This window comes from Sciurus vulgaris, assembly GCF_902686455.1.
Source record: "Sciurus vulgaris genome assembly, chromosome: 15".
NCBI classification, from domain to species: Eukaryota; Metazoa; Chordata; class Mammalia; order Rodentia; family Sciuridae; genus Sciurus; species Sciurus vulgaris.
Window position 1 is genome coordinate 10,245,109 of NC_136476.1, and position 27,573 is coordinate 10,272,681.

Sequence of the window (27,573 nt, forward strand, 5' to 3'; positions counted from 1 at the left end):
CAGGGAGGGAAGAGAGTATAGGAGGGATGCCATCCCTGTTTCTCCTCTCTGTTGGAATCTTCTTCTTCTTCCTCCTCCTCCTCCTTCTCCCCCACTTCCTCCTTCATTATTATAAAGAATATTACCAAGGAGTACAATGAATACCCAATGAAGAGATGTATAAAGCAAGGTATGAGGGAAGGAGCAGGGAGTCTCCACGTGGTCTCCTGGTGTTCCATCCTGCAGGAACCCCCATGTATTAAGGTACCTGGAAGCTCCATGACACAATTTCTATCCCCATCCGTGTGGGTCCCTGATCTTTTTCATTCCACAAATACAGTGTCTGTATTTTTTATTTTTTATTTTTTATTTTTATTCCACAAATACCTATGAGCCAAGTGCCTCCCAACACTTAGAAAATTTCCTACTTTAATTCTCAACAATTTTGCCCCATTCATAATAACAAAATTTAGGGTCTGAACAACCGTAATGCATTTCACTATTCTGTGGGTTAGCTTGGACTTGCCTGGGCAGTTTGTGGGCAATGCCTCTTCTGGGGGTCTTATACTGTCAGATAGCCCAGGTACTTTGCCATGTTGACCTCTTCTTATAACCAAGCAAAAGGCAAAGGACAAGAGAGCTGTTGTTGAAACCTATAGTTAAAACCCCAATCTCGGGCTGGGGATATAGCTCAGTTGGTAGAGTGCTTGCCTTGCAAGCACAAGGCCCTGGGTTCAAATCCCCAGCACCGCAAAAAAAAAACAAAAACAAAAACCAATCTCCTATGGCAGTGTGCAAAAAAAAAGAAGGTAGAGAAAAGAACCTTGGGTGTTTCTAATAACAGTAGAATATCTTTCCTTAGAGTTGATTTGTTTGAATTATTTTTCCCCCTCTTAATTCTTCCCAGTTATTCATTGGTCCTGTGTTCTGCCCCTCCTTGGAGTCTGCATTTCGTCATATGCACCCAGCAACTTGGTAACTAGGTCCAAAAGATGTTAAGCATTGCCTGACATGGTTTAAATGAGGTATCAGCCAGTGTAGTTTATATTTCACCTACTACTTGTTTTTGATTATTTTTATTTAGGGGTGAGTATATAAAAATCCCTCAGGTGGTCCCAGGAGAAACAAAGTCCTACTACCTGGTTTTTTTTTCTTTTTCTTTTCATACTATTAACTTAACAAATTAAGATCTCTTCTGTTTTTGTTGTGGAAAAAACTGACAGAAATTCTGGTTTGATGATCATGTCTACAGTTAATACCTCAGATCAAACCTTTGGTTCTGGGCTAGTGATAATGAAGGAGCAATTAGAATTTTTTTCTTACATACTTTTAATTGCTTAGAAGAGTAAAGATACTGGTTTCTTTCTTTAAGTTGTTGATTAATAATAAGAAATCATTTGTAGCTCTTTTTACTAGAGATTCTACTTTTCAGATACTTTATGTGATTTTCCAGTATTCATGGCTGGGATTATAAAATATTCATTTTAAACTCTTTATAGACTAATCCTATTAAAATAAGCTAAGCTGGTCCTAGTAGTATGTACCTGTAATCCCAGTACTTGGAGGCTGAGTCAGGAGGGTCACTCCAGCTCAGGAGTTTGGGCAACATAGCAAGGTCCATCTCAGAAAACAATGACAGATAGCATCCACACTGCAGTGTTAAATTTGTATTTCAAGAAATTCTGTGTAACCTTATTAAGTCATAGGAAAGTTATCAAGGAATCTCCTGGAGGACACTGGTAGAAATCATCCTTCAGTGTAACCATCTAAGGGTTTGGTGCTCATCAAGACATCTGCAGTCATTTAAGAGTGCTTTGATGAAAACAGTGATACTTATTTGAATTTTTATGATTGTTTATAAAGATAGTAATGAAACAACCATCAGAAAAATAAAAAGAAATTAGGACAGATGTTATATTCCTAGTTTCTGATTCTCCTTTCCTCCCTCCCCTTCCTTCCCTGCTTTTCCTTCCTTTCTGTTGTTTCCCAACCTAGTAGGGAGGCAAGAGCACTAAGGCCCTTGGTCATAAGGTTATCCTGTGTTTCATTCTCTTCTTCTGTATTTGTAAATATATCCAAATGGGCATTTTTATTTTCTTTGTATTGTTTGGAGAAGCAGAGACATTTATTGTTTTGGAAATCTCAAGACAATTTGAAATGGAATGAGAATAGGAACTGAGAAAGGAGTATGAAAAAAAAAATGCCACTTGTATTTAAAGAATAAAGTTTTTAGATCGATAGTTTGAGATTCTTTGTAGAATAAGTATATTGACACTCAGAGAAATGATTTCCTCTTCTCATCCTTGTTTCTTCTAATATGGCTCTGTTAGGCTTTTGGTAACAGAAAAGGAATATAAATACTGTGAATACTTGGTTGTCTAGAAACATGACCCCTGTTCTTTCCAGGATATTGTGTTCTCCTTATATCCCATTTCAACATTAGAGAAAAAGCCTAGAAATTTTAGGCCCTTTCCCTCTTCTCTCTCTGAATAGCACTCGTACAAGTGTATTGTCATTTCCAAATCCAAATCCTGACTAAGCAACCCAGAATCCTGGAAGCATTTCAAATATTCTCCAGGGAAAAGAGCTTTATCAAGTTTTTATTATGTTTAAAAGATGCTGTTGTCATAGTTTCTTACAAGATACATGGTTACACATCACTATCAAAATTCCATGATAATGGTTTCCAGAGAGGCAACAGGTTTTCATTTTGTTTATACTATTTTGAGCTCATCTGCCTTTGCAGTGGACTCTGATTTGTCCAGTTTTGCTAAGAGTTCACTGTGAGTGGTACTATCACTTGTAGTGAGATGTTCCTCTTAGCAAGTGTTTCAGGGATATCATATCCAAGCCACTGTGTCTAGTTCAGTTATAGGGAGACTGAGTCAGTGTTGTGGTCTAATGTGCTACTGTTGTCTATATTTCAGGAACAGGAGAGAGTGGCAAGAGTACGTTTATCAAGCAGATGAGAATCATCCATGGGTCAGGGTACTCCGATGAAGACAAAAGGGGCTTCACCAAACTGGTGTATCAGAACATCTTCACAGCCATGCAGGCCATGATCAGAGCTATGGACACACTCAAGATCCCGTACAAGTATGAGCACAACAAGGTAGGTAGAACTCCTCAGTGGAACTGTTGCACTGTGGTCCACAGAAATGCAGCAGTGAGAGTGATCTCTTCACATGTCTCGAATGTACAGTGGGTTTTTGAAATGTACGTGTTTCATCTCATCCTGAGACATTTAATGGGTGATGAGTTGTTTGTAAATGTCTTTTAAATAAAAAAAATCTTTTAAAGTCATACTATAAAAAACTGTTTTAGTGATGCCAGTGAAAGACTGGTATTTGGATGTTTGATAATAAATACAGAGGTTTAAAATTCAGGGGAGCACATTGCATTAAGGAGACAGTTGAATCATACAGATTGGTCGAAGTGAGGGAATTCAAAGAGGTGGTGGCCTTGCTTCAACCTCCCACTGTTTGTGCTTCCTTGAAAAAAGAACAAAACAAGCCGAAGACCATTCTGTCTGGTTTAATTTTGAATTTCGTGACTTCCTTTCAGTAGTGCCACAGGCTTCATTTTATTTCAACATGAGCCCATCTGTCACTTCCAATACCTTTCCAACATGTTTCCCGCAATTGTGTTAAAGTAATGGAAACTTATAAAATTTCTTGAGAAAGGATGAAAAGAAATAAAGTGATTCAAATTTTTAGCTTTTTAGTAAACAGTCAACCTCTTCAGTGTCTAACATTTTTAATTGAAATAGAAAACTGCCCCCACTTCGTGAAAACAAATAAGCTGTAATTGCTTACCCTCTAACTATCATAGAGATTACGTATTAAAGAAGGTTGGTGCATCTGAGGGTGCTCCACGTTGGAGTTTTTACTGAAGTTGCCCTGTTGAAAGCTCCTAGGCAGGGACTGGCACTCCACCAGGTTGTGACAGCACACACAGAGGCCCCCAGCCTGAAGAAAGGAAAATCTATTTGGGGAATTTGTGGAAAATGTCTTAATAGTCTGCTTTCTTCCCTTCCTGTTAGTCAGTACATCTCCTTATGGTATACATCTTCCATGGGTGCTGTCTTTGCTTAGAGCTTATAGGTGCAGATCTTATAGAAAGCCTCACTGTTTGTTGACAAAACATTGTATTTGTACCATACTTCTTTTTGAGCTTTCAATAAGAGCTTTCATTCTCTTAGTACTCTTGGTAAATCCATAAAGGTATTTCCATTTTTTCATGATCAAGCAAGATGTTGGCATGCCCAATGTAACTGATAAACTGAGGTTGAACCTACAAAAATGAGTCTGGAGGTAAAATAAGGCAATCCTGTGTACCTTCATCTCTGTTATAATCCAAAGACTTCTAAATCAGATGATTTTAAAATCAGGTATTTCTTTTTCTCAAATGTTTTCTTGAAATTCACTGGCAGTTTCTTATCTAATTGATACTATGGTAGTAAGAGTCTCCGCAAGTAACAGAGAAATCCTCCACAGGTAATCCTCCCTGCTTCTACTCTGAGATGTGAAAAGAGCTGGGCAGCTTTATGAGACCAGGAACAGGGTACCTAAATGACAGTAGGCCCCTTAGAAACCTCAGTGTAGAGTCTGGAATAAGTGGCATGCTTATTTCCTTGTGGTTGTGAGAAAATTCTGTTGGAGGAATTTGTTTTTCTTTTTTCTTCTCTTTTTTAAGGCTAGTGACTTTCCCAGTCTCAATAGTCAGTTGATAATATAATGAATTCTGGCCGAGTTGCCGTGTTACGTGTATTATTCTCTCACACACACACACACACACACACACACACACACACACACACACACACACACACACACACACACACACTCTTGCTGGTTTACATGTTAAAATTTAATAAACTTGACCAAAGTTTTACCAACAAATCTGTTTTAGATGCTTGAAAAGAATCTTTCAGAGTCTTGCTCTGATATTAGAGTTTACAGGAAGATTATTTATTACGTGGTCATGTAGAAGATAGGGTGAAATTTATGCCCTGTTCATACAACACAGGGAAGAGTATTTCCTGCCATTTATTACATGTTATTTGAGCTCTTTGTGTCAATCCTAATTAAGTAGACTTTACTCTGTTGAATATTGTTCAGTAATAAATTGACACCATAAAAAGTTATAATAGGAATTTTTTCAGATAACATAATTATCCTGTGCAATCTTCCTATGTCTCTTGGTCACTTAACAGTGTCTAATATTGTGGCATCAGTGTGCAGTGACCTTCAGATTCCTTACATGTCTAATTCCTTTTAATTCATAATATAAACTTCTTCTACCATTATCCCATTTTTTTCTACATCAGGTATGTATTCTAAAGCATCACTCTCTCCTTGCTTCATTCATTAACTTCCTCAAGTCTGACCATCCTTTTCTTTGCTAATGCTTTATTAAGAAAATGTGTTCTCCTTCCTGCTCAATGCAGCTGCTGCTTCCTCTAGGAGTTCTTCTGTACTTCCCTCAACCTCACAATGTTGAGAAATCTCACCTCTCTTTAGCGTAGCCCGTAGTGGAATATTTTGTATAGCTCTTCAGCTTGTATTAATTATCGTGACTTGGCTGTTGATCTTATTTTTCCTGACTAGATTTTAAACTCCTTAAGAGTAAATCTCATGTCATTTCTATCTTGTTTGTGAAATTACTTTTAGCTTTGGGAATGCCGCAGAGAATACTGGAATTTTTTTGAACTTGCACAAGTATAATTGGGAGTCTTGCTGGTTGACTGGGGGAAGGTGACTGTGGTCAAGAGGAATCCAGATCACAATCTCTATACCAAGTGGTATAGAATGCATGCCATTTTGTAAACCTCACTTCGTTCTAGGGATTGCAAACTCAGGAAGGAAGCTTATATTTGCAATCAGTGGCAAACTTTTACCAAAATCAAAATTAATTTTCCCCCTAATGTGTATCCATTATACTGTTCTTGGACTTTCTTTACCAAATAAGTAATATTCATAGGTGAGCTGCTTGGACTCTGCTCAAGTGAGTGAATGCTTATGTTTTAGGACTTCTGAACATACTGTGAGCAAGGTTTTATTTATTCCTTAATATTAGTTTGCCTTTTCTCTGAATGCAACCATTCATGGCTAATGATAGAAGGGATTGAATGTTTGCCACTTGGTCAATCCCAAAATACATCTGGTAGAAGGCATTTGACCATGAGATTACTCCTCATTTCTTCCTGTCCAAAAGGATGAATCCATCCATCAATGGTACTTTGTAGCTTCCTATCCTAGCTTCCAGTGTTACTTTATAGCCTCCTGTAGCAGACGTGCTCTTCTGATTATTTTTTGCTTTAGTTTTGAATCCAGCTCTTAATAAAAAGGACAAGAAATACTACCTCTGTGTTAATATGGCTAAGGAACTGCCTTGAATTACAGCATGGGGAAGTAACTCACAGAGTTTTGAACTACAGTTAAGTATTTGTCTGTACCTGGCCATTGGTATTCTTCCTGCATTGCCTGCTGTTAATTATTTCATATGTGCCTGCCTTATTTTCTCAGAATGCAAATGACCTTATAGTAAGCAAGCAGTCTTGTTTTATAATTGTCTGCCGCATAGTACGCAGAAGACATTGTAGGAGCTTTTGTTCTTCGAGTAGATTATTCCAGATAGTGGATCCTGGCATCCCTTTGGAAGTGACTTAAATAATTTCTGTGAACAGTGAAATCAGAATATTATTTATGACAGTGTCAAAGTATTGATAGGTCTTTGCCAGTTCTCAGAAAAAAACAAAAAACAAAAAACAATGCTTCTTTATTTGTTGAACTATTGAGAATTTAGCCTCCTGCTAATATTGAGCAGAAAATTTCATCTTTTGTTCTACTTTTTTGATACTTTTTAGGTCAAGTATCCCTAATTTGAAAATCCAAAATCTGAAACTTTATGAACCAGCATAACACTGTACATGGAAAATTCCACAACATGAATCTTCATTTTGTGAAAAAAATTATTCAAAATATTATATTAAATTATCATTATCTTATGTGTATCATGTATATATGAAGCATAAATGAAATTTGTTTTTGAACTTGGGTCCTATCCCCAAGATACCTCATTATATGTAGCAAACATTCCAAAATCCCAAATCCAAAACATTTCTGATCCCAGCCATTTTGGATAAAGGATAATCAACCTGTAGTTTCTCCTTTTAGACTTGGAAGTTCTGACCACCTGGGATCATTTAGCAACTTGACTGCAGCTACTTTTGACTAACTTGCCAGCAGTTTTGAATGCTGACACCTGTTTGCCTTCCTCTTGGGGTAGAGGGATGTTCAGAGGAACAGTGGTACAGAACCTCCTGTCCTCCCTGAGCAATTCTAGGGAAGGACTTGTCCCAGGAGAGTACCTTGTGCTTTCTGAATTTTCTCTACTTCTTGAAAAATTGCAGATTTCAGAAGCCATTTTTCATTTTTCCAACAATAACAAAAAAGCAAATCAGTACAATTTTGAAGAACATACCAACTGATTCCTACCTTTGATCAATTTAATAAGAAATTTCTTTTTTTTTTCCAACATGAAAGAATTTTCATAGGTTACAAAATGCCAAGAGGCTAATTTCATTTTGATATTTTTCACTTGTCTAATTAAAGCCCACAATAAAGGCAAAATTAACAGATATATATTTTTATCTTTTCATCCTAATAGTTGTATTAGGAAAATTCTCTGTTTGCACGCAGCCAAAAGCCAACACTACCTAACTTAAATAGAAAAATAATTTATGGTAATATGAGCTCATGAGGGTAACGGAGGAGAAGCAGGAGGACTAGACATTTGAAATCAGAGTGCCTGGGGAGCTCATCTGTGAGATTTGATGAACTCTGACCAGTTTCAGTCTTCTGTCACTTAGGATTCAAATTCCTGGGACAAAGTACTTGTGTTGTCCAGCCTGAATTCTGTGCTAGCTCTTTGGACAGGTGAAAGCTAAGTAATATGATTGACAGACCCAGGGGGAAATCTGGGTACAGTTAGTAGAATGAGGGGAACATAGCTGGCACAAATCACAGACCTGCACTGCAAAAAAAAAAAAAAAAAAAAAAGGCAAATTTATAGCAGCAGAAAAATGACACATGAATTCTTTATTCTCTATAGAAGCCTGTCCTAAAATATAATGTCTTATTCAGGGGAGTAGTAACTTAGTAACAGTTATATAAGAAGTATAAAGTTGTGTTTAAACTCAAGCACTGAATGGGTAACCTTGGGCTTGTCACATTTCTTCCCTAAGCCTTGGTTTTTTTTACTCTCTCAATCTGAATTTTCCCATTTGTAGAATGGGGCAAAAATATCATAGGGTTGTTTCAAGTGTTAGATAGATAATGAATGTGAAGATACCTTGTAGATGGTTTTAGAAGTTTGGGAGTTATAATAAGGTGAATTGTCGTAATGGAGACTACAAACACTATTAACTTCCCATCTTGGTTAAGAATAAAATAAACAGAATGTAACTTAAATAATAAGACCAGACTTAGGAATTATATCAGAAAAAGTTTCCTTAGAGTGATAGTCATTAAAATGGGATACTAAGGGAGGTAGAGAAATCTCCTTATCTGATGTGTTCAAAAATAGAATATATTTTTAACATGTGAAAAATTTAAAAGTAATTTGACTAAACTGAAGCAAGGAGTGAACTCTACAACCTCTGAAATCCTTTCCAATTCTATTTTTCTTCTATAATTTGAACAAACAGATGAAGCTGCAGTTAAATTATTGTGTTATCTATCGTTTGAAACTTTTATCTTTCTAGAACTTTGTTCATTCTAGAATATTAAAAAAAAAACCAATCAGACAATAAATAACAGATTTGTTTTGACAGTGATCTGTAGCCCATTGGAGGAATTTTCTTTCTTTACTTTTAACTCCCATAAGTGATTTCAGTATTTATGTCTGTATATGTATATGTATGTTTTCAGAGTTCAAAAAAAGATACAGCCTTTGTTAGGGATGCTAGTGACAGTGATTTTAATTGCATTTCTGGCTGCTGTGTACTATAGACAGCCTGCTACTTTTGCTTCCGCAAATTTTTGAGATTTTTCTTTTTTAATAGCTTATCTAAAGGATATAAAGGATATATTTTCTTTCTTTCTTTCTTTCTTTTTTAATTCTAAAGGCACTTCCTGGCCAACTTGATGATGAGTCATCCATCTTTTTCTGAGCTTGGTTGACCACTTTACTATCTCTCCAGACTCCTCTTGGGAATTTAATTGTCATTGAGTCTCCAGTAAATATATCAGATTTTGAAACCCTTTCTCTCCTTTCTTTTCTCTTTTAATGTCTTTCACATATATCCTAGACACATTTTCTTCTTCTCATTCTGTTCTTGTTCCATTGCAGTTCTTAATTCATTTTATAACAATGACAGTCATATAAAAATAGAAGACGAATATGAGATTTTTAAATCTTTTTTTTTTTTTTTTTTTTTTTTTTTTTTGTGGTGCTGGGGATTGAACCCAGGGCCTTGTGCTTGCAAGGCAGGCACTCTACCAACTGAGCTATATCCCCAGCCCTAAATCCCTTTTTCTTGACTGAAATTAATCCATAATCCCAAGGCACACCATATACTTATCTAAGATGAATAGCTGAGTTCATTGTCATGAGAGGAAGACTGAAACAAAAACTGAGCAGGATTTTTGTATTTTTATTGAAGTACAGCTTACATCCAGAGAAGTGTACAAGTCCTTTGTAAATTTTCCTTTGTGAAAAATTTGCACCCTTATCTCTTGATCTGGATCAGCTTGACTGAAACCTCAGAAGGCTTCTTCATGCTGCATTCTGGCCAATATCAGGCTCCAAAGGGTTACACAATCCTGCCTTCTAATAACATTTAGTTTTGTTAGTGATTGAGCTTGGTATGAATGGAAGCATACAGTAGATATTACTTTGTATCTGGTTTATTGTAATCAACATTATGTTTGTGGAATTCACCCATGTTATTACTTATAATCTATGTATTTTCACTTCTTTACAATAGTAATGACCTAGTAGAACTTTCTGTGGATTTGAGAATATCTTCTATCTGTACTGCCTAATATAGTAGCCAGTAGCCACAAGTAGCTACCGAGTTCTTGGAGAATTGCTTGTGTGAGGAAAAGAATTTTTATTTAACTTAATTTACATTTAAATTCACATTTGACCAGTGGCTACTGTATTGCATAATACAGTTGTATAACATGCCATTTTATGAATATACTAAGTTTATTTACATATCCTATTGTTAATATAAATTGGGGTGTTTTGGCAATTACAAATAACACAAATACGAATCTTTCTATACCTGTGTTTTCGTGAACATAAGCATGTGTTTTTTTGGAATATGAATCTAGGATTTGAAATTGCTAAGTCAGAAGGTATGTATATGGTCAGTTTTAGTACACAGATATTCCCAAAAAAGTTTCTAGGATGCACCAATTTACAGTCCTTCTACCTGTCTTTGAGAGTTCTAGTTACTCCACATCCTTTACAACACTTGAAATTAAAGTCTTTTTATTTTAGCAATTATGGAGGCTAGAAAGTGGTATCGCAGTGTTATTTGTTTTAACTTTGTGCCTTTTTTGCTGTTGGGCTTTCTGATCTCTCGCTGTTTTTTAGGAGTCCTTTGTACATTAAGGGTTTGGATCTCTGTTGAGTAAAAGCATTGAAAATTTATTCCCCAGTTTGTGGCTTACTTTTTATTTTCTTAATGGCTCTTCCAGTGGGAAAAAAGTTCTTAATTGTAAGACAATCTACTTTATCATTTTCCCTCTCTTGTAATTAGTACTGTTTGTCTTTTTAAGTCATCTCCACCTACTTTAAGGTAATGCAGATAGTATTTTGAGTTTTCTTCTTAATTTTTTATTGCTTTACTTTTTAGACTGAGATTTAAAATCCATTTTAGATGGATTGTATAGTATGAAGGAGAGTTCTAGTTTTAATTTTTCTATATGAATGCCTAATTAATTCATATTATCCAAGGCAATGCAGTATCACTTTTTCCACAAATAAAGTGAAAGTAAATTTAAAAAATATATGTGTGTGTGTGTGTATAATGAATTTGTTTCTGGATTTGTTATTCTGATCTGTTGATCTATTTTGTACATCTTTGTGTCAGTAGTAAACACTATTAATGACTGTGCTGTGTAATGAGTTCTTATACTTGGCAATAGAAGTCATTCAGCTTTGGTTTTCTTCTTTAAAACTACACAGGGAACTGAATTTATTCCCTTGTCCTTGAAGGTACCTTTAAGGAAGACTGTTTCTTTAATTAGGGGGCAGATTTCCTAGGGCAATATAAGTATTTTAATCTTTCTCTGTAACACATACATCTTCCATTTTCTTGAGGTCTCAAAAATTGTTTTCTTACTCAGCATATATCATAGCTCAGTACAAGTATTTAATATTTTTCCTAGATTAATATACATTTAAAAAAATCAGTTATCTCATTTATGAAAGGTGATGGAGCTTCTGTGGGGCTTCATCATTTATTAGGGTGAAGTTCTTTCTCGCTCTAACATTGTGTTTAACAAAAGTAGGAGCTAGATTTGGTGCAGTGGGGATCTCCCAACCTACCTTACTTGCACTAATCCCTTTATGGGCTTTTTGTCTTTTTAAGTCATCTTTGCCTACTTTAAGGTAATGTAGATAGTCTTTTGAGTTGTCTTCTTAATCCTTTATTGCTTTGCTTTTTACACTGAGATCTAACATTCATTTTAGGTGGATTTGCACCACCCAAATTTGGCAGATTTGGCACCAAAATTTTTTCATATTTCCTGTCTTCAGTATCCATGGAAGTTGGGTTGAACAATCTTACCTGCATTTTCTTTCTTCATCCCTGATCTCTACCTATTATGGAAGGTAGACCATTATGTGTGAATCAGTGTGAGAGCCAAAGTTAGGTAAGAAGCCAAAAGAAGCTGATTTTTGCCCTGTATTTTAATCATCCATGTAAAATTTTTATTCATTTATCTGTAAAGCAGGTAATGGGAAGTAGCTTATTTTGGTAAGTGGGGGTATTAAGCACAGGCAAAACTCTTTATACACAAATATATGCGCACACTTAATGTCTAATTATCTTATACTTCAGCAATGACCTTTGGACAGTATACTGTAAAACTGATGGAATACCAGCATTTTTTCCCATATTTTGTGTATGTAATGACTGTCTTTGCATGTTTCCTCAGCATGTGTTTTGGGGCCTATCTGTGTTACAGCCCATCTCATCTGAAAGTAGCCCAGGTTATCTTCAGCTCATCTACATCTTCCACATCCATAACTGAATTCATCTTCAGCTAATCCATATTGTTTAAAATTGGATGAAAGGGAGAGGATTAGCAGTTGACAGCAGAGACTGGGTCTTCATTATTTAAACTTAGCAGAGTATTTGACACATGGTTCTACTCAGTTGAATAAATGAAGGAACAAATGTTTGTTTACTGTGATGTACTTTTTATGTACTATGTGGCAAAGAAACACAGTTGTTGAGTCACACACAACTTGATTTGAAACCTTCCTGCTACAATAAATATTGCTCTGTGTTATTGAGACAATCAGTCTTGTGATTCCAATTTCCTCATCTATAAAATGGTGGTGATTTTAATACCTGCCTCCTTTATAATGTATAATGAGAATTCAGTTATGCATTGTGTGAAAAGTTTGAAAGTGTTATCCATTGTTAAATGCAGATGATATTCTTTAATTATTCAACTACTGTTTACCAAGTGTCCCTGTCTGCTAGTTAACAGAAGACTGTCTGATAAAAAAAAAAAAAAAAAAAAAAATGTCAAGTTCTTAAGAATGGTACTGATTTGTCCAAACATATGAGAGGATTCTGCTTCAGCAACTTCTCTCAAGACTACTCTCAGCTGCTCAGACTGACCTGAGCACAAGATGTCCAGGAACTGAGCAGGCACCATCTAAAATACATGTAACTTAGTTTAGCACATTCTAGTAGGAAGTTGTGAAGCTGGTCATTTGGCTGTTCTTGTTAACTTCTGGCAAAGCATCAGATGAATACTCTCCTTGTTCTTTTAGACCAAGTAATGCATGATTTCCCCCTTTAATTTTAAGACAATGCATCTATTTTCAAGTAGAGAGTCAGAATATATTTGTTGGAACCAAGGAAAATGAATGCTCAATGAAAATTGAGTGAGCATACAAAGAATGCCAGCACTTTTCCATGTCATTTTCACACCACTGCAGAAGTCATTTCAATGACACACTTCTTGCTACTGCAGAAACGTAGGGTAAGGCTTGTTTTGTATTTGGCAAAGCCACAGATTTGATCATTTAAATAACATGTATCAAAACCTAAAATCTTGTTTCTAAAAAACTATAGTCTTCACTATATTGTTTCACTCAAATTACCTTCATCTGCTACATAACTCTGCTTTTAAATAGTGTGTTGTTTACTTACTCCTGATTTTCAGGGGTAAGTGCATATTTATCCAAATATGAACACAGCAACAAAATGTACTTTCAAAATTAATGGCACTTTTGCTTTTCTTTCCAAAGAAATGGTTACATTAATGAGATTGTTATTTTTGGCTGTTACAGTGTAAATTTGAACACAGTTATTTTCCTAATTTTTTGTTTCTAAAAGTGAACTTGCTAAGAAGATACGCTTAAGTCGTTGTCACCACTAATTTGTAAACTGATTATACAGTTTTCTTACAGTCTTATAATTACTTAAAATGAAATGTAACTGAGATGGGTGGCATTCCTGGTATGTGTCAAGAAATTTGATTGCACTGCTGAGATGTACTATAGTGTTAGATTAATTGAGAGATTTTTCTACTTCTTTTAGTGTGCATACTTCTGTGGTTTTGAATTATGAATTTATAGTGTCTTAGACATTATCACGTCTGCAAGGTGGTAGGAAGTCCTTCCAGGCAGTGATCCTATGGTGAGAGAGTTCACCAATGTAGATGATTGTTTTCATGCATTGTTTTTTTGAGATGGGGTCTTATTATGCTGCTCATTGTGGTCAGTAACTAGTGGACTCAAGCAGTTCTTCAGCCTTGGCCACCCAAGTAGCTGGTACTGCAGGTATGTACCACCACGTCCAGCTTTTGTTATGCTTTCTTGAAGACACTATTCTCATCTTAGCTCTCTTGACCCTTTTTAGCCATTTTACTGCCTGGCTGCCAATAGCAAGGGGATGGGTGTTAAAATACTTTTGATTTCAGTTACCTTGTAATTGACCTTGAATTTGTATTTCATATTATCATGGAAATTTTAGTATTATCAGTGTCATCAGAAGTTGTAGGAATTTCAACCAATTTTGACCCATCGCAATGTCAGCATGTATGTACTTCTTCATGTCAAAGCCTGTGGGATTTTCATAAAATGGCCAGTATCATCTACTTGTAGATGGCCTCTGTAAAGGTTGTACAGTTTGTACCCAGCTGTGGGAGAAAATGGTATCCTGAGGAAGGGTGAGTTTTTCTTTGTACATTATCTTTTGCCATGCCCTATCTGTAAATAGGGTACCTTTTTCTAATATGCACAGAAGGTAAATATACGTCCAGTGGCAACTTTGTCATCCTAACTGAATGTGAGGTTGGGAACAGCGCTTTTGTATTCTGTAGCAGTGCTTTTATGAACACATCACAAAACCTACTTGTTTTTCAGTGGGTCTGGGGTGGCCTGAGATTCTGCTTTTCTAACAAGCCCCCAGGCGATGCTGAAGCTTCCAGAAGTAGAGTCATCTTGGAAATAACTGACTCTGCCAGCAGAGGAAATATAAAACCATCAGTGGGCTGACCTTTAGAGAGAAGGTCCTAGAACCTGAATTTCAATAGCATTTCAGCCATCAGATGTTAAACAAGCGACTTGAACTTTTCTACCTTATCCCATCTTATCAGAAAAATGAGGATGATAATAATGGCTTTCACTTCGTATAGTCAATGTGAGCCTTAATGAGAAAATACAGATACAAAATTTTAGGATAGTGACATTAGCAAGGTAAGTGTGCACCAAATAAATAGCTGTTGATTTCTTAGAAAGTGCAGAGTAACTGAGGAAAATTTGCTGATTGTTTAAAACTATGACCCAGGCACGAGACATAGGTTCCCATTATCAGGTACAACAGTGATTTCTTTTAAGTAGTTGTCTGACCTCTGTAGGACCCAGCTTCTAGAATGTAGATGAAGGCGGGGCCCCTCACAGGCTTGATGGATTGCCTATAATGCTGAGATCAGGGTTCAGGACTTGTCCCTTGACAGTCAAGTATCTTGTTATCTTGATTCAAGAGTGTTTGCTTATAGGGAGGAGGCAGCTAGTTTAATAAGAAGACAGAAAGTGGGGAGGGAAGGAAGAGGGAGAATGTGAACCTTTGCAGGAAGTACTTCTGGGACGCACCAGTGTCACGTTTTTCCTTTAATATATTCAAGAAAGTGTGAGGTGGGTAGTAGTATTCTGATTTTATAGATGAAAAACATTTTAAATGTATGCCCCACATCATTCAATTTATAAGTTAATGGAGCCACGTTTTAAAACCAGAGCAAGGCTTCATAATTCTTAAATGGCAAGCTCCTGTGCTTGACTCCATAAACATCTTTGATGTCCAGGATCCACCCAAATGTGATTTCCTTGTGAGAGGATGTGGTTACCCAGGCCACTCCACCGTCTTTCCCACATCTCAGCCAGCTTTATCTTGAGGCAGAGTTGAATACTCGTTGAGGGCCCTAGCCAAAACTACTCTGCTCACTGCTGTTTTGTCAGGATTTAGCAAAGTGCCCGACTCACAGTTGGGTTCAGTAAATATTGTAGAATGAATGAATCAAAGTTTAATTAGAAAATGATCACATGATCCTCTATTATCATGGGCCTTTAATTCTTATAATGATCCATTGAATTTTTGCTTCTTGACTATATACTCTTTCAGTTTACTCTTTATTTTCAATTAATATCCACACATTTAACATCTAGGTAAATAAAGGCCATAGGAAGTATAAGATATGTGCTTTGATTATGGGTACTTGGAACCCCTGTGGAAAGACAAGATGTACAACAAAATTATTTCCTTCTTGAACTTGTAGTCAGGGCAGACTTTTCTACACAAAAGTATAGATTTCCTTTGTTCCTTTCTTAATTTCCCCTTGTCCTCTTTCCAGCTCTGGGTTAGTGAATATAGTGATAACATCTGGCAGTGTTGGGTGTCCATGTTCAGACCATATCTCATGGAGAGAGATCTTTGTTAGGAGCCAGGAGAGGGTCTGGCTACCACTGCATTCTTGGCTTGACACTGGGTCTTAATCTATATTACTATCATTGACAAAATGACTTAACTCTGACAAACTTAGTCACCAATCGGCAGAGTCATTGGAAAGCTTATGCGGCAGAAAAACTTCTTGACTATGACATAAGACATGTAGCTATAATATGTAAAATTAAGAAACTTGAGTGTTTTCATAAGGACTAGATTTTTTTTTTACCCCAAATGGAAATACATGGACTGTTATAGACATATAAAAATAAATGCACTAATTGCAAAAAGAAAATTCAGACAACATAGAAAACCAAAGTAAAAATCACTGTAGTCTCATCGTTTGAGAAACCACTGTGAATTTTGTGATATGTATAATTTCTGAGCTATAGCTAAACACACATGAAAGTAGGTTCACCATCCCTTATACAAACTGTTTGAGATAATTTATTTCTAAACTAATACAATCTTTTTTAATTTTTAAAAAGTTTAGAAATATACTGTATCTTTGTAAAAATTCCCATTGAGGTTTGGGTAGTGTACTGTAATGAATTATATTAATATTTCAATGGCAAAATGTTAATATTTATAATTGGTTCAATAAATAATATTTGCAGTTAGCCTTACAGCAGGTCATGTTTTCCCATAAATGAATAATTTTTTAAAAAATTTGTCAGTTCTTAGAATTTTAGAATTTCAGATTATAGATAAGGGAGAGTTGACCCATATATAAACACTAATTATATTTTGTCAGGTATAGGTTGAGCCTCTCTCATCTGAAAATCCAAAATTCAAAAGGCTCTAGAATCTGAAACCTTTTAAGTGCTAATGTATGGCTAATGTAAGTCCACATGATGGGTTATAGTCAAAGGCAGTCGCATTAAAATTATTGTATAACATTACCTTTAGGCTATGCATATAAGGTATGTATGAAGCATACAGGAATTTTATGTTTGGACCTAAATCCTATCCCCAAGATGTACATTATTATGTATTATCTACATGCAAATATTCCAAAATAAAAAAAAAAAATCTAAAATTGGAAACACTTCTAGCCCCAAGATTTTGTATAAGGGATATTCAGCCTGTAAATACCAAAAATACCTTTTTTTTTTTTCCAACTTGCTTTTCATTTATTGCTGTAATGAATATCTTTGCAAGATTAAATTACTAGAAATGGAATTCCTGGGTAAAAACCTATACACATTTTTAAGACTTTTGTTAAAGATTGTTAAATAGTCATCCAGAAAGAACATACTTAATGACAATGTAGGATCTGAACTTGCCCAGTTTAACCACATCCTTGTCACCCTGAGTTTTAGCAATGTTTTAACTCTTTCCGATCTTGTGAAAGTGATACTATAATTTATATTTTGGAATATTAATGATAATAGTTCATTTCATCAAGTGTTATAGGATTTTGTCTAGATTGATTCCAGAAATTGTGATATTTTCAAGCCATTAAACTGGGGCTATTAATCTGACCTTGTTTTTGGAACTGTTAATTGTATGTAAGGTGTGATCATTTGCATGGGTTATTTCATTTAAAAAGTATTTGTGGTGAAGAGCAAATGTCTCTAGTTGTCAGCAAGCTTAGGCCAGATGTGTTTATAAACCCAGATTTTAGAGTTTTTCTCATTCTCGTATGTAGGTCATCATAGTGTCCTCCTGGTTCCTTTAGCAGAGATAAATGTGTCTGTGCATGTCGCCAAGGACTCTTTCAAGGACCACTTCGATAGAAATTTCCTGAACACCAAAAAGATATTTACCAGTGTCCCAGCCAAAGGCTTCAGTCTGAATGATCATCAACCTGTAGATGAAAATAAGCATGTCTGCCCAATCTTTCTGTGCAACTGACTCGTGCAGTTTTCTGACAGGGTACGATAATAAGGCCACAATGCTTGTTCTGAAAGAGCAGTTTTAAGTTTTATTCTTTCAGTCCTCAGGGTCTGAAAAAGTTTCCTCTAAACCTGAGGCAGTCATAAGCTTTGGAATCACCTGGGAGCTTAATTACTATGCAGACACGTGAACCCAGTGACCAGAGACACTAATCCAGCAGGTTTTGGATTGCCTTTGGAAGAAGTAGCCCAGCTCTGATTTTAATTAGATTATTTAAACAGTAGTACTAATCATAGAAGTGATTTTATAGTTGGAAATGTAGGTATTCTTATTATAATAGCAGTATAAATAATTGTAAAAAATTCCTTTTAGTGGTGCTCTTATGAATGTTTTAAATATTCAGTATCTGATGAGGTTAATCAGAGTTCTCTTTCAGTGAATAAGGAACTTTTGGATTCATCAGCCTTAACATTTATGTTTTATTTGAAATAAGGACCATTCTTAACTTTTTTTTTTTTTTAAAATATTTGTTTAGTTGTCAATGGACCTTTATTTTATTTATTTATATGTGGTGCTGACAATGGAACCCAGTGCCTCACACATGCTAGGGAAGTGCTGTGCCACTAAACCACAACCCCAGCCCCTCCATTCTTAACTTTTGAACATAGAGATATCATTTTGGGAAAGAAGAGAGTAGTTTTCTTTAATTGGATAGCACAATACCACAGACATACTAAATATTTCCTACTAAAATTATAGTAGTCACTATTCTATAATTTATTGTATTCTGCATTTCATTTTCTTACAGCTATGTGTGTGTATCTTTCTTTTTGAATCTTTTTTGAAATGAACCTGGGTAGAGAATAGCAGCTTTCATGGAAGTCCTATTGCAAACATTGTTCCAACCAGTTATTCAAGAAAACAGAACACCTGTATCATTTTCAAATAGCTGATGTGGTTCAGCAAATTTTTGAAGTTAAAAAAACTTAGAAGAAGAATATTAGATAACACCAATTTAAATTTGGTTCATCCCCCAAATTTGCTAATTACCCTAAGTATTAGTGTGAACCTTGTTTGTAAAATACAATCAAATGCAAATTTCGTCATCTCCATCACTCAGATACTTCGGTGTTCTGAAGCCTTGCTCTGGTTTTAAAAATGTTCACCATCCAAAATGTTCACCGTCAGCCACTTTACTGTGCTAAAAGCCAGAATATGCCAGGCTTCCCCTCCAAGTCCAAGCAGGGCTCTCATTAATCTCCTAGTAACTTACTCCAGCAGTTTCCCCCCAGCAGGGAAAAGGGCTCTGCTTTGTCTTCCATCATTACATCTGACCTGGCTTGCTGAAAAAAACTTAACCAAATTGATACATAAAGTCAAAAAGTAATTCCATCTGTGTCCTGGTAAAGAACATTTATGTTTTGCCTTCCATTTGAAAATGATTTAACAGAACTTGTCGGGTATTTTGTTTTATCTTTTTATTTGAGCATTTCTCTAAAACAGCCTGGGGTAATAGGGGTGAAGCAGAGAAGCAGGTTTTAGATGCCTCCCAGAAGCCATGCACAACCCTGGACCTGTAGCTAGAAAACCAAGGTTTCACTCTAAGATGTTATTCTCAGACCTGTAATCCCAGCATCTCAGGAGGCTGAGGGAGGAGGATCTTGAGTTAAAAGCTAGCCTTAGCATTGGTGAGGTGCTAAGCAACTCAATGAGACCCCATGTCTAAATTAAAAAAAAAAAAAAAAAATACAAAGTAGGGCTGGGGATGTGGCACAGTGGTTGAGTGCCCCTGTGTGTTCAATCCCTGGTACCAAAAACAAAACAAAAACAAACAAACAACTTATATTTTAATGATATGTTTGGACTAGAAAGGTCAGTAGAAATTAGTTTGCTTCCCACCCTTTTCAGTCCTAGCTTCTCAGTAGGTATCATTTGTCTACCTGTAAACAGGTAGAGCCTGAGTGAAAAAGTCACCTTTAGCCCCCCGGGAAAAGAGAAGGGAATTATTTAATGGGAGTATCACTCTTACCAGGCTGCTTATCCCTACTAGGTATCAGGAGCTTCCTGTATATGCCCCCACCCTTCCTGCTGCTTTCCTTTCCCTTCCATGAAAAGGAAACTGAGGCTTTGCATGGTGAGATGAAGTTCATGTGGTAGAGTGGTGTTGGGTGCCTCTAGAAGCTCTCTTAGGTTGCCTGGCTTTAGGGTAGTTTGTCATCAGACTGCCTCAGTACTGTAGCTCTATTCTTGCAGGCAAAGTCCTGTGGCCATGTCCACTTATGTGGAGTTGAACCCGGGGTTCCTCAAACCTTAATATTTTGTGTCCAGTCTGCTTCTCATCTGTATGTTCTTGCTCTTGCCACCCAAGCTTGGCCTCTCTTCTTACGACCTTTGGTTCATATGACTCAGTGTACCTTCCAGGTCTGTCTTAATTCACTGAGATTCTGCCCACCTCTTCTTGGCCTTGCTTATCTGATGATAGCTGTGAACTTTACTTCCTCCTATAGTATATGTGTGATACTGAGGCCTGGGCCAAATTGCAAAATTATTAAAACAGAAACTCTAGGATTGCATGTTGAGGGGTAAGTCAAGTAAAAGAAGGCTGTGAACTAGGTTTACTAAGTGAATATGGCTCATGGTTAGGAAAGCAGGCAACTGATGGGGAAGCACTTGTATACTTCCTGGAGCCATCAAGGACAAACAGGTGAAATTTTGTAGTCTTCATTCAAATTTATCCTGTTGTTTTTTTTTTTTTTTCCCTTTCCTTTTCCAGAAAAACAATTGATACTCTTTTCTTCATTTCAGGTTTACAAAACCTGAACCATTTTGAAGTCTGCAATTGGAACTCATCATGAGTAACATTTTGTGGATTGTTGATTTTATCAAAACCATTTTTTGATTGATTTTTATTTATTTATTAGGTACTGGGGATTGTGCCTCAGCCACCGACACCCTCCAACCCCCACATTGCCCACTCTTTCTGAGATAGGGCCTGTGTTGCTGAGGCTGGCCTTTAACTTGCAATCCTCCTGCCTCAGCCTCCCAAGCTGTTGGGATTACAGACATGCATCACCATGTCCAACTTTATTATTTTAAATATTCTTGCTTTCCTTGTTTTTCTTTCTTGCAATTTAAAGAAAACATTTTAGCTAATGTTGTCATGTGAAACCAAGTATCTCATCTTTTACTCCTGTTAAGGAATTACTCTCAACAGTTGTTTACACAGCATAGTTTTTTTTTATGTAACTTGGCAACAAAGGTGGAACAGCAAATATAGTTTTGAAAAGCATGCTTTTTGAAAGTCAGACGTATAGCACAATTATGAGAAGTGATATTTTTCATCAGTTCAAGTACATTATTTGGAAGTTAATGGTGCTGATACCAAATAGAAAGCAAACAATCTTTTATATATATCTATATCTTATATATAGAAATATATATTTAAATATAAATACATTATAATGCAATATATGATATATGATATATTATAAATATAATATAAATATAATAAATAAATATATGTAAATATATATATAAAGATATATATATGATATATATATCTTTTTTTTTTTTTTTTTTTGGTACTAGGGATTGAACCCAGGAGTGCTTTACCACTGATCTATATCTCCAGTGCTTTTTATTTTAAGACAGGGTCTTATTAAGTTGCTGAGAGTCTTGCTAAATTAACCAGGCTGTCCTCCAACTTGCAGTTCTCCTGGTTCAGCTTCCCAAGTTGCTGGGATTACAGGTATGCGTCACCATGCCTGTGTATGTAATTTTGATTTTGTTGTTAGACATAAGGTTATTTAACTTAGTTTTCTTTGCTTCATTCAGTGAGTTATAATACATTTAATGCTAAAAGGTAGATGTTATTAACCCCATTTACAATTATAGAAATTCAGAGAAATTAGGCGACTTGCTATAGTCTGCAAGTTTGTGTCCTCTCAGAATTCAAGTTGAAATTCTCACCCCCAAGTTGATAGTTGGAAGAAGTGGGCCTTTGGGAGGTCATGAAAGTGGAACCCTCATAAATGGAAATCATGCCCTAACAAAACAGGCCCAAGAGAGCACAATTTCCCCCTTCTCTATGAGAGCATGGCAAGAAGGCATCATCTATAAACCAGAAACTTGTCCTTGCCAGATAACTTGCTGGCTCCTTGGCCTTTTACCTCCCAGGCTCCAAAATTGTAGGGAATAAGTGTTGTTTACACACCACCCAGTTTATGGTGTTTTGTTATAGCTGCTGAGTGACTTAAGACAGTAACTAGACTGAAATTGCACCCCCGCAAAAAAAAAAAAAAAAAAAGTGAAATGGGTTTAAACCAGAATTTCAATGGTAGCCATGGGATGAGTACAGAGGTGTATGACATTGGCTTGTGCCATTCAGTGAGGGACACAGACATCTGCCAGACACTGAGGGAGCTGAGAGTGGCTCTCCCTGAGGAGGAGGAAGCAGGAAGGCTCTGGTTGGTATCTCCCTGGTTCTGAGGACTAGGGAGGGTTTGGAGAGGTGAATGGGAGTGAGGGAAGGGGATGAGGAAAGGCGTAGAATAAGGAAGTACAGGACAGTTCCCTAGAAAGTGGAATAATTTGGGGGCAAAAGCTGACGGGATGGAGCAGGTTTTGTGGTGGGAGGTTAAGACTGTAAAAGTTATAGAGGAGGCAGGTTGTGGAACGCTTCAAAGTCCACCTTCTCAGGTTGATTGTCACTGCAACAGAAGTCACCCAAGGCCTGTGACCAGGAGAAGGAAACAATGGGAGTTTGTGTTTTCACAATATAAGCATAGGCACTGGCGTGTGTCCAGAAATCAGAGATGCACTTGACAAATTAGATGAAGAGGGTCCCAACCAGGACTGGGGAACTGGAGTGGAAGGAGAAGATGGAGGCTGGGGAGAAATGGCGCTTGAGGAGGGAGCCAGAAGCAGGATCCAGACCAGTTCATCTTACTCTGGCTCGCTTATTTATTTATTTTTTAACTTAGTATGTTTGTAGGTCATTGAAAATTTGCTATTAAAGAGAGTAACTGTTGCTAGTATAAGAAAACATAAAATAAAACAAAGTTCTGTGGAAGTGGGACACCCCTACCCTTGCAACTCTTGGAAGAGAACTGCTGAAGTTAGAAGTTTTGAGGTGAAGAGGAAGGCAGCTTTTAACAGCAGCCTCATTGATTTTGTCTGAACAGACAGGAATGGTCTTCTTCCTACAAAGAGGGGAGTAAGAATATGGGTCAGGATTGGGGGAAAATGAAGGAGAAACTTTGTGGAATATAATAATTGGGAATTAGTGAAGTCTATGAAACTGAGCTAGATAAAAGAGAAGGACTGTGCACCCAGTGCCTAACCACAGGTAGATAGAATCAACCTGTCCTCCCAGGAAGCAGGATGCTATATCATCATCCCATGGTTTCCATGATAATGGAGAACTGGTATAACATGAATAATTAAAATTTCAATCTCAATGAGACCCTCAAACTCATTTTAGCAGTACATTTCTGTTGCAGTAAAACATCTTAGTGTTCTTGGAAGTATCTTTTTTGACTGTGGTTTTGTACAGGCGGTTCTATCAGAACGTGGAATACGTGTGGCCCACCACAGCACAGTAGCCTTGGGTTCCTCAGAGCCTCCAGGATCACTGACTTAGTAAAGAACTTTGCCCAGCCAGAGAACCCTGATTCAGTCAAGAAGTAGTTTGTTTTCCCCCAGTACTGGGGATTGAACCCAGGCCCCTGGGCATGCTTGGCAAGCATTCTACCACTGCAATACATCCCATCCCCAGACCTGAGAAATAGTTTGTGGAGCTTGCTATCCCTGTGAAAGAAGGGGACCTGGCAGGGCTGAACACCCCAAAGTAGGCAGCATGGAAGTACATATTGAAACTTAAAATATGTATTTCCCTTCAGGTGGCAGTTCTGTCCTGTGGAAGTTGCTGTGACAGTATGAGAACTTTGAGATGGCAGGGGCTGTCTCTTTGTTCCTGCTGAATCAGCAGCACCCACCACACAGTCTTGTGCATATGGTATATGCTTGGTACATATTCGTTAGGTAAATGTGTGGCTGAAACTCTCATACAAGGGCACATAGAAACCACTCTCCACAGTGTTCTCTGAGGTTCAGCCAGATGGTCTTTAACTTCTGTTAAAGACACAGTTAAGAACATGAGCAGTTGATGATGTAGTGTGTTAAGTGCTAGCAGAGGCAAAGTGACAGGCAGTAGCCTGGTGAGGCATAGACAGGGAGGCTTCTTGGCACTTTTTTTTTTTTTTTTGGTTAAAGTTATTATTTATTGAGGGTCTACTGGGTGCAAAACTCTGGGCTGATTTAAGCACGGTTATGTCCCACAGGAATCCATAAGCTAAAGCTACTGAAAAAGAATATTAGCAAGTTTAGCATGAATTGTGCCTTTTGTTAGTATTAAGCAACAGTAGTGCATAGCCTGTGAGGTACTGACTTCAGATTGAGAGGGTCAGAATGGCCTGGACTATCCAGTGACTGAACAGCTGGCCTCCAGGTATTTAGGAGTAGCTGTGTCTTATTGCCTCTAAAGATGGTACTCTGCCATAGACTAAAGGGATGTGATAATTCTAAATAATTTTTCTCATCCTACCTTCATGACCCTTCTTATATTTGCTTTCTTTACTCTAAATGAGGGCTTTCGTGGATTTTTTTAAAAAAATAAAGTCTTTTAAATAGTTCATGAGTATTATTTTAATGATAATGATTTCTGAAATAAACTGATGGGTTTGAATGAATAATGGGGGTCACAGGGAATGGGGCAGAAGAGGCCTTAGCATCTCTCAGCCTCACATTATGGATCTGGTTGTCCTGGACAATGTGGCAGTAGCTGCCCAGCAGCTGAGTGTGTCCTCACTTCACTCACATATCCCTTTAATGGTGTTTCAGTTCATGGAGAAAAACAAACAAACAAAACCCAGGAAGGTAAAAAGAGATGATTTTAATGAGACTCTCAGGAACATACCCCAGGAAGCTTTGCCCAGGCAAAAGACCAGCGCCCAAGAGCAAGCGGGCTGTGGGCGGACCTAGAGGAGCTGTGTCTCATGAAAGTACAATGGCCATTGCAGAGTCATTTGGCCACTGGTGGCTTCACTGACAAAATTGAATTTGCCGTGCGCTGTTGGCCAACTCTCAACTTTTTAATTTATAGACCTAACTGTCTTGCTGGCTGCCTCCCCCTACTCTTTGCAAAGATTTGATAGCTGTGCCCTGCTTCAGCGAGGTTTCATGTTACTGAGACTTCATTATTATTGCAAAACATGCAATGGAGCTTCATCATAAATAATTGAAAACCCCTGACAAAGAAAATGAGCTGGGCACATTCTGTGATCCAGCAAACTGATTTTCTCCTGCATCACTGTCGTCTGTTAGCCTGCTAATTCCTCAAACTCCATAATTAACAATGGGCAGCTCTGTTCTGGAGAGAATTACCCAGGTTTGGCGCTGGTGCCTCCTTTGTAATGGGGCACACTGGGGTTGGCTGGGTTCCTACCAGTCTCTCAAATAAGACTACAGTGTGCTTCCCGTTGTAATTAAGTATCATTGTAATAACAGGCATGTTTAGTCCTTAGTAATGTAGATAACTTCTGGAAGACAAAACACAGCTGCCCCCATGATGTGTCATATGTTGTTGTTTTCCTTTTTGAAGACAAAAAGTAAGGGAATTGGAAAACTTACTCTGAGGCTGGAAGGTATCAGTCAGATCCACTGTGTTCTGATGTTCATAAATAACCGGGGGTATGGAGTGAATAAAAATGGCTTGTATAATTGAACTAGTATCTTCACTGAATTGATGGGATGATTTAAAAAAACTCAGGAGGGGCTATTTCAGATTAAAAGCTCAAAGAGATGAAATGCAATGTGTATACCTTGTTTGGATCCTGAGTTGACAACAGCAATAACAAACAAGTAGAAAAAAATATATAACTTTTTAGATAATCAGTGAAATTTGAATACGTTCCAGGCATGATACCAAGAAATTACTGTTGGTTTATTTGCCACAACAGTGACATTGTTGTATAAGAAAATGTCTGAAATTTTTGGAGATGCATATTAAAGCAGTTCAAGATAAATGATAGGACAAATGGGACTTTAGAGAAAAAATAAAGTTATTTAAAAGGGTAAGAATGAGGGAAGCAAATAGTACAGTATGGTAAAATCTTGATGATTATTGAAGAATTTATTGTGTGTTTATTTTGCCATTTTCCAAACTTCTATGTATGTTTAAGGTTTTTCATAGGAATTACTTAAAAATGACCAAGTTCTGCATTCTTTAGAAGGAAATAGCTTTTAATTTAATTTGTAATTTTCAAGGGTTCTAGTTCATCCTCTTTGGTTATATACATCTGCTTTTTAAAATGCGGGATAATGGATCAACTACATAAATTCTAGTACCTCCCCACCAAAAAAAGATTTGTATGTAAAAGCTGTAAGCAGGTTTCTGTTCTGCATGCCTCCTCTAGTCTATAAATTTAGGCATTTTCTGAATGCCTGACTTAAAGTTGCCATCCTGCTGCCTCAGCCTTCCCAGTTGCTAGGATTACAGGCTGCACCACCATGCCCTGCAATTTAGGTATTTTCTAATTGAGGAATTTCTTTCCTCTTTGACCAGTCCTCTTTTTTTCCTTGTCATCTTTCTTGGGGAGGAAGGGAAGAGGGCTTCAAGAGCTGTTCTCCACCAGCAGGCAGTGCTGAACTGCAAGTCTTTTTGCACCTGCTTTTGGAGGACCTCTAACCCTGCAGACCAAGGGAAGGTACTTTTGGGATCATCTTCACTTTTCCTTTTTCCCTGAGGCCTCCTTTAATTTCCCTGTAACCAACTGGTTCCCAGAATGTCAGGGAGGGAAGGATCTAGCAGTGGTTAGTTACTCAGGCAGATTCCCCATCACCAGGATTTGGACATCAGCGCCACGCTTACTAGCCATGATCTCAGGCCAATCAGTTACACTCTGTGTGCTCCATTTTCCTCCTGTGTTGAAGGGGAAAGATGATGATAAATAGCTAACTGACAAGTTGAAGATCAAATGAGATGGTGCACGTGAAACCATTACCAGAGCGCCCTGCACAGAGTAATAAATATTTTTTATCCTCCTCCTTCCTCCTCCTCTCTCCTCCCACTTTCCTCCTTCCTTCTTCCCCGACTTGTCCTCCTCCTCCTTCTTTATTTGTTACTTTAGTTTTTTAAAAATCACTTTATTGGGGCTGGGGGTGTAGAGTACCTCAGTGGTAGTGTGTATTCTTATTATCCATGAAGCTCAGGGTTCAGTTCCTAGCACCAAAACCCCCCAAAATCCCTATTGTATTGAGGTAAAATTGACATTCTTCTTAAGTTCATTATGGATAAAAACATTTCTGGAAAATAATGCTTATATGATCAATGAAAACAGTATTTGTTATTTATTCTCACTCTCTTATCACTAAAAATTGTTCTATAAAAAAATTGTTCTATAAAATCAATGTTCCTAAAAGTATGGCTTCTTCCTATTTATTTTTAAATGAACCCTTTTAAACTTTAACATATTTTTTGAATATAGCAACAACCT

General features: G+C 37.1%; 1 protein-coding gene across 2 annotated transcripts in view; it reads left to right on the forward strand.

The window, feature by feature from the left end:
• Window positions 1-27,573, forward strand: part of LOC306644819 (guanine nucleotide-binding protein G(q) subunit alpha) — a 273,199-nt gene that overhangs the window by 98,556 nt on the left and 147,070 nt on the right. For both annotated transcript variants that reach the window (XM_079112105.1, XM_079112106.1), the window contains exon 2: window positions 2,907-3,091. In XM_079112105.1, coding sequence (XP_078968231.1) covers window positions 2,907-3,091 — 185 coding nt within the window. The remainder of the gene's footprint in view (window positions 1-2,906; window positions 3,092-27,573) is intronic.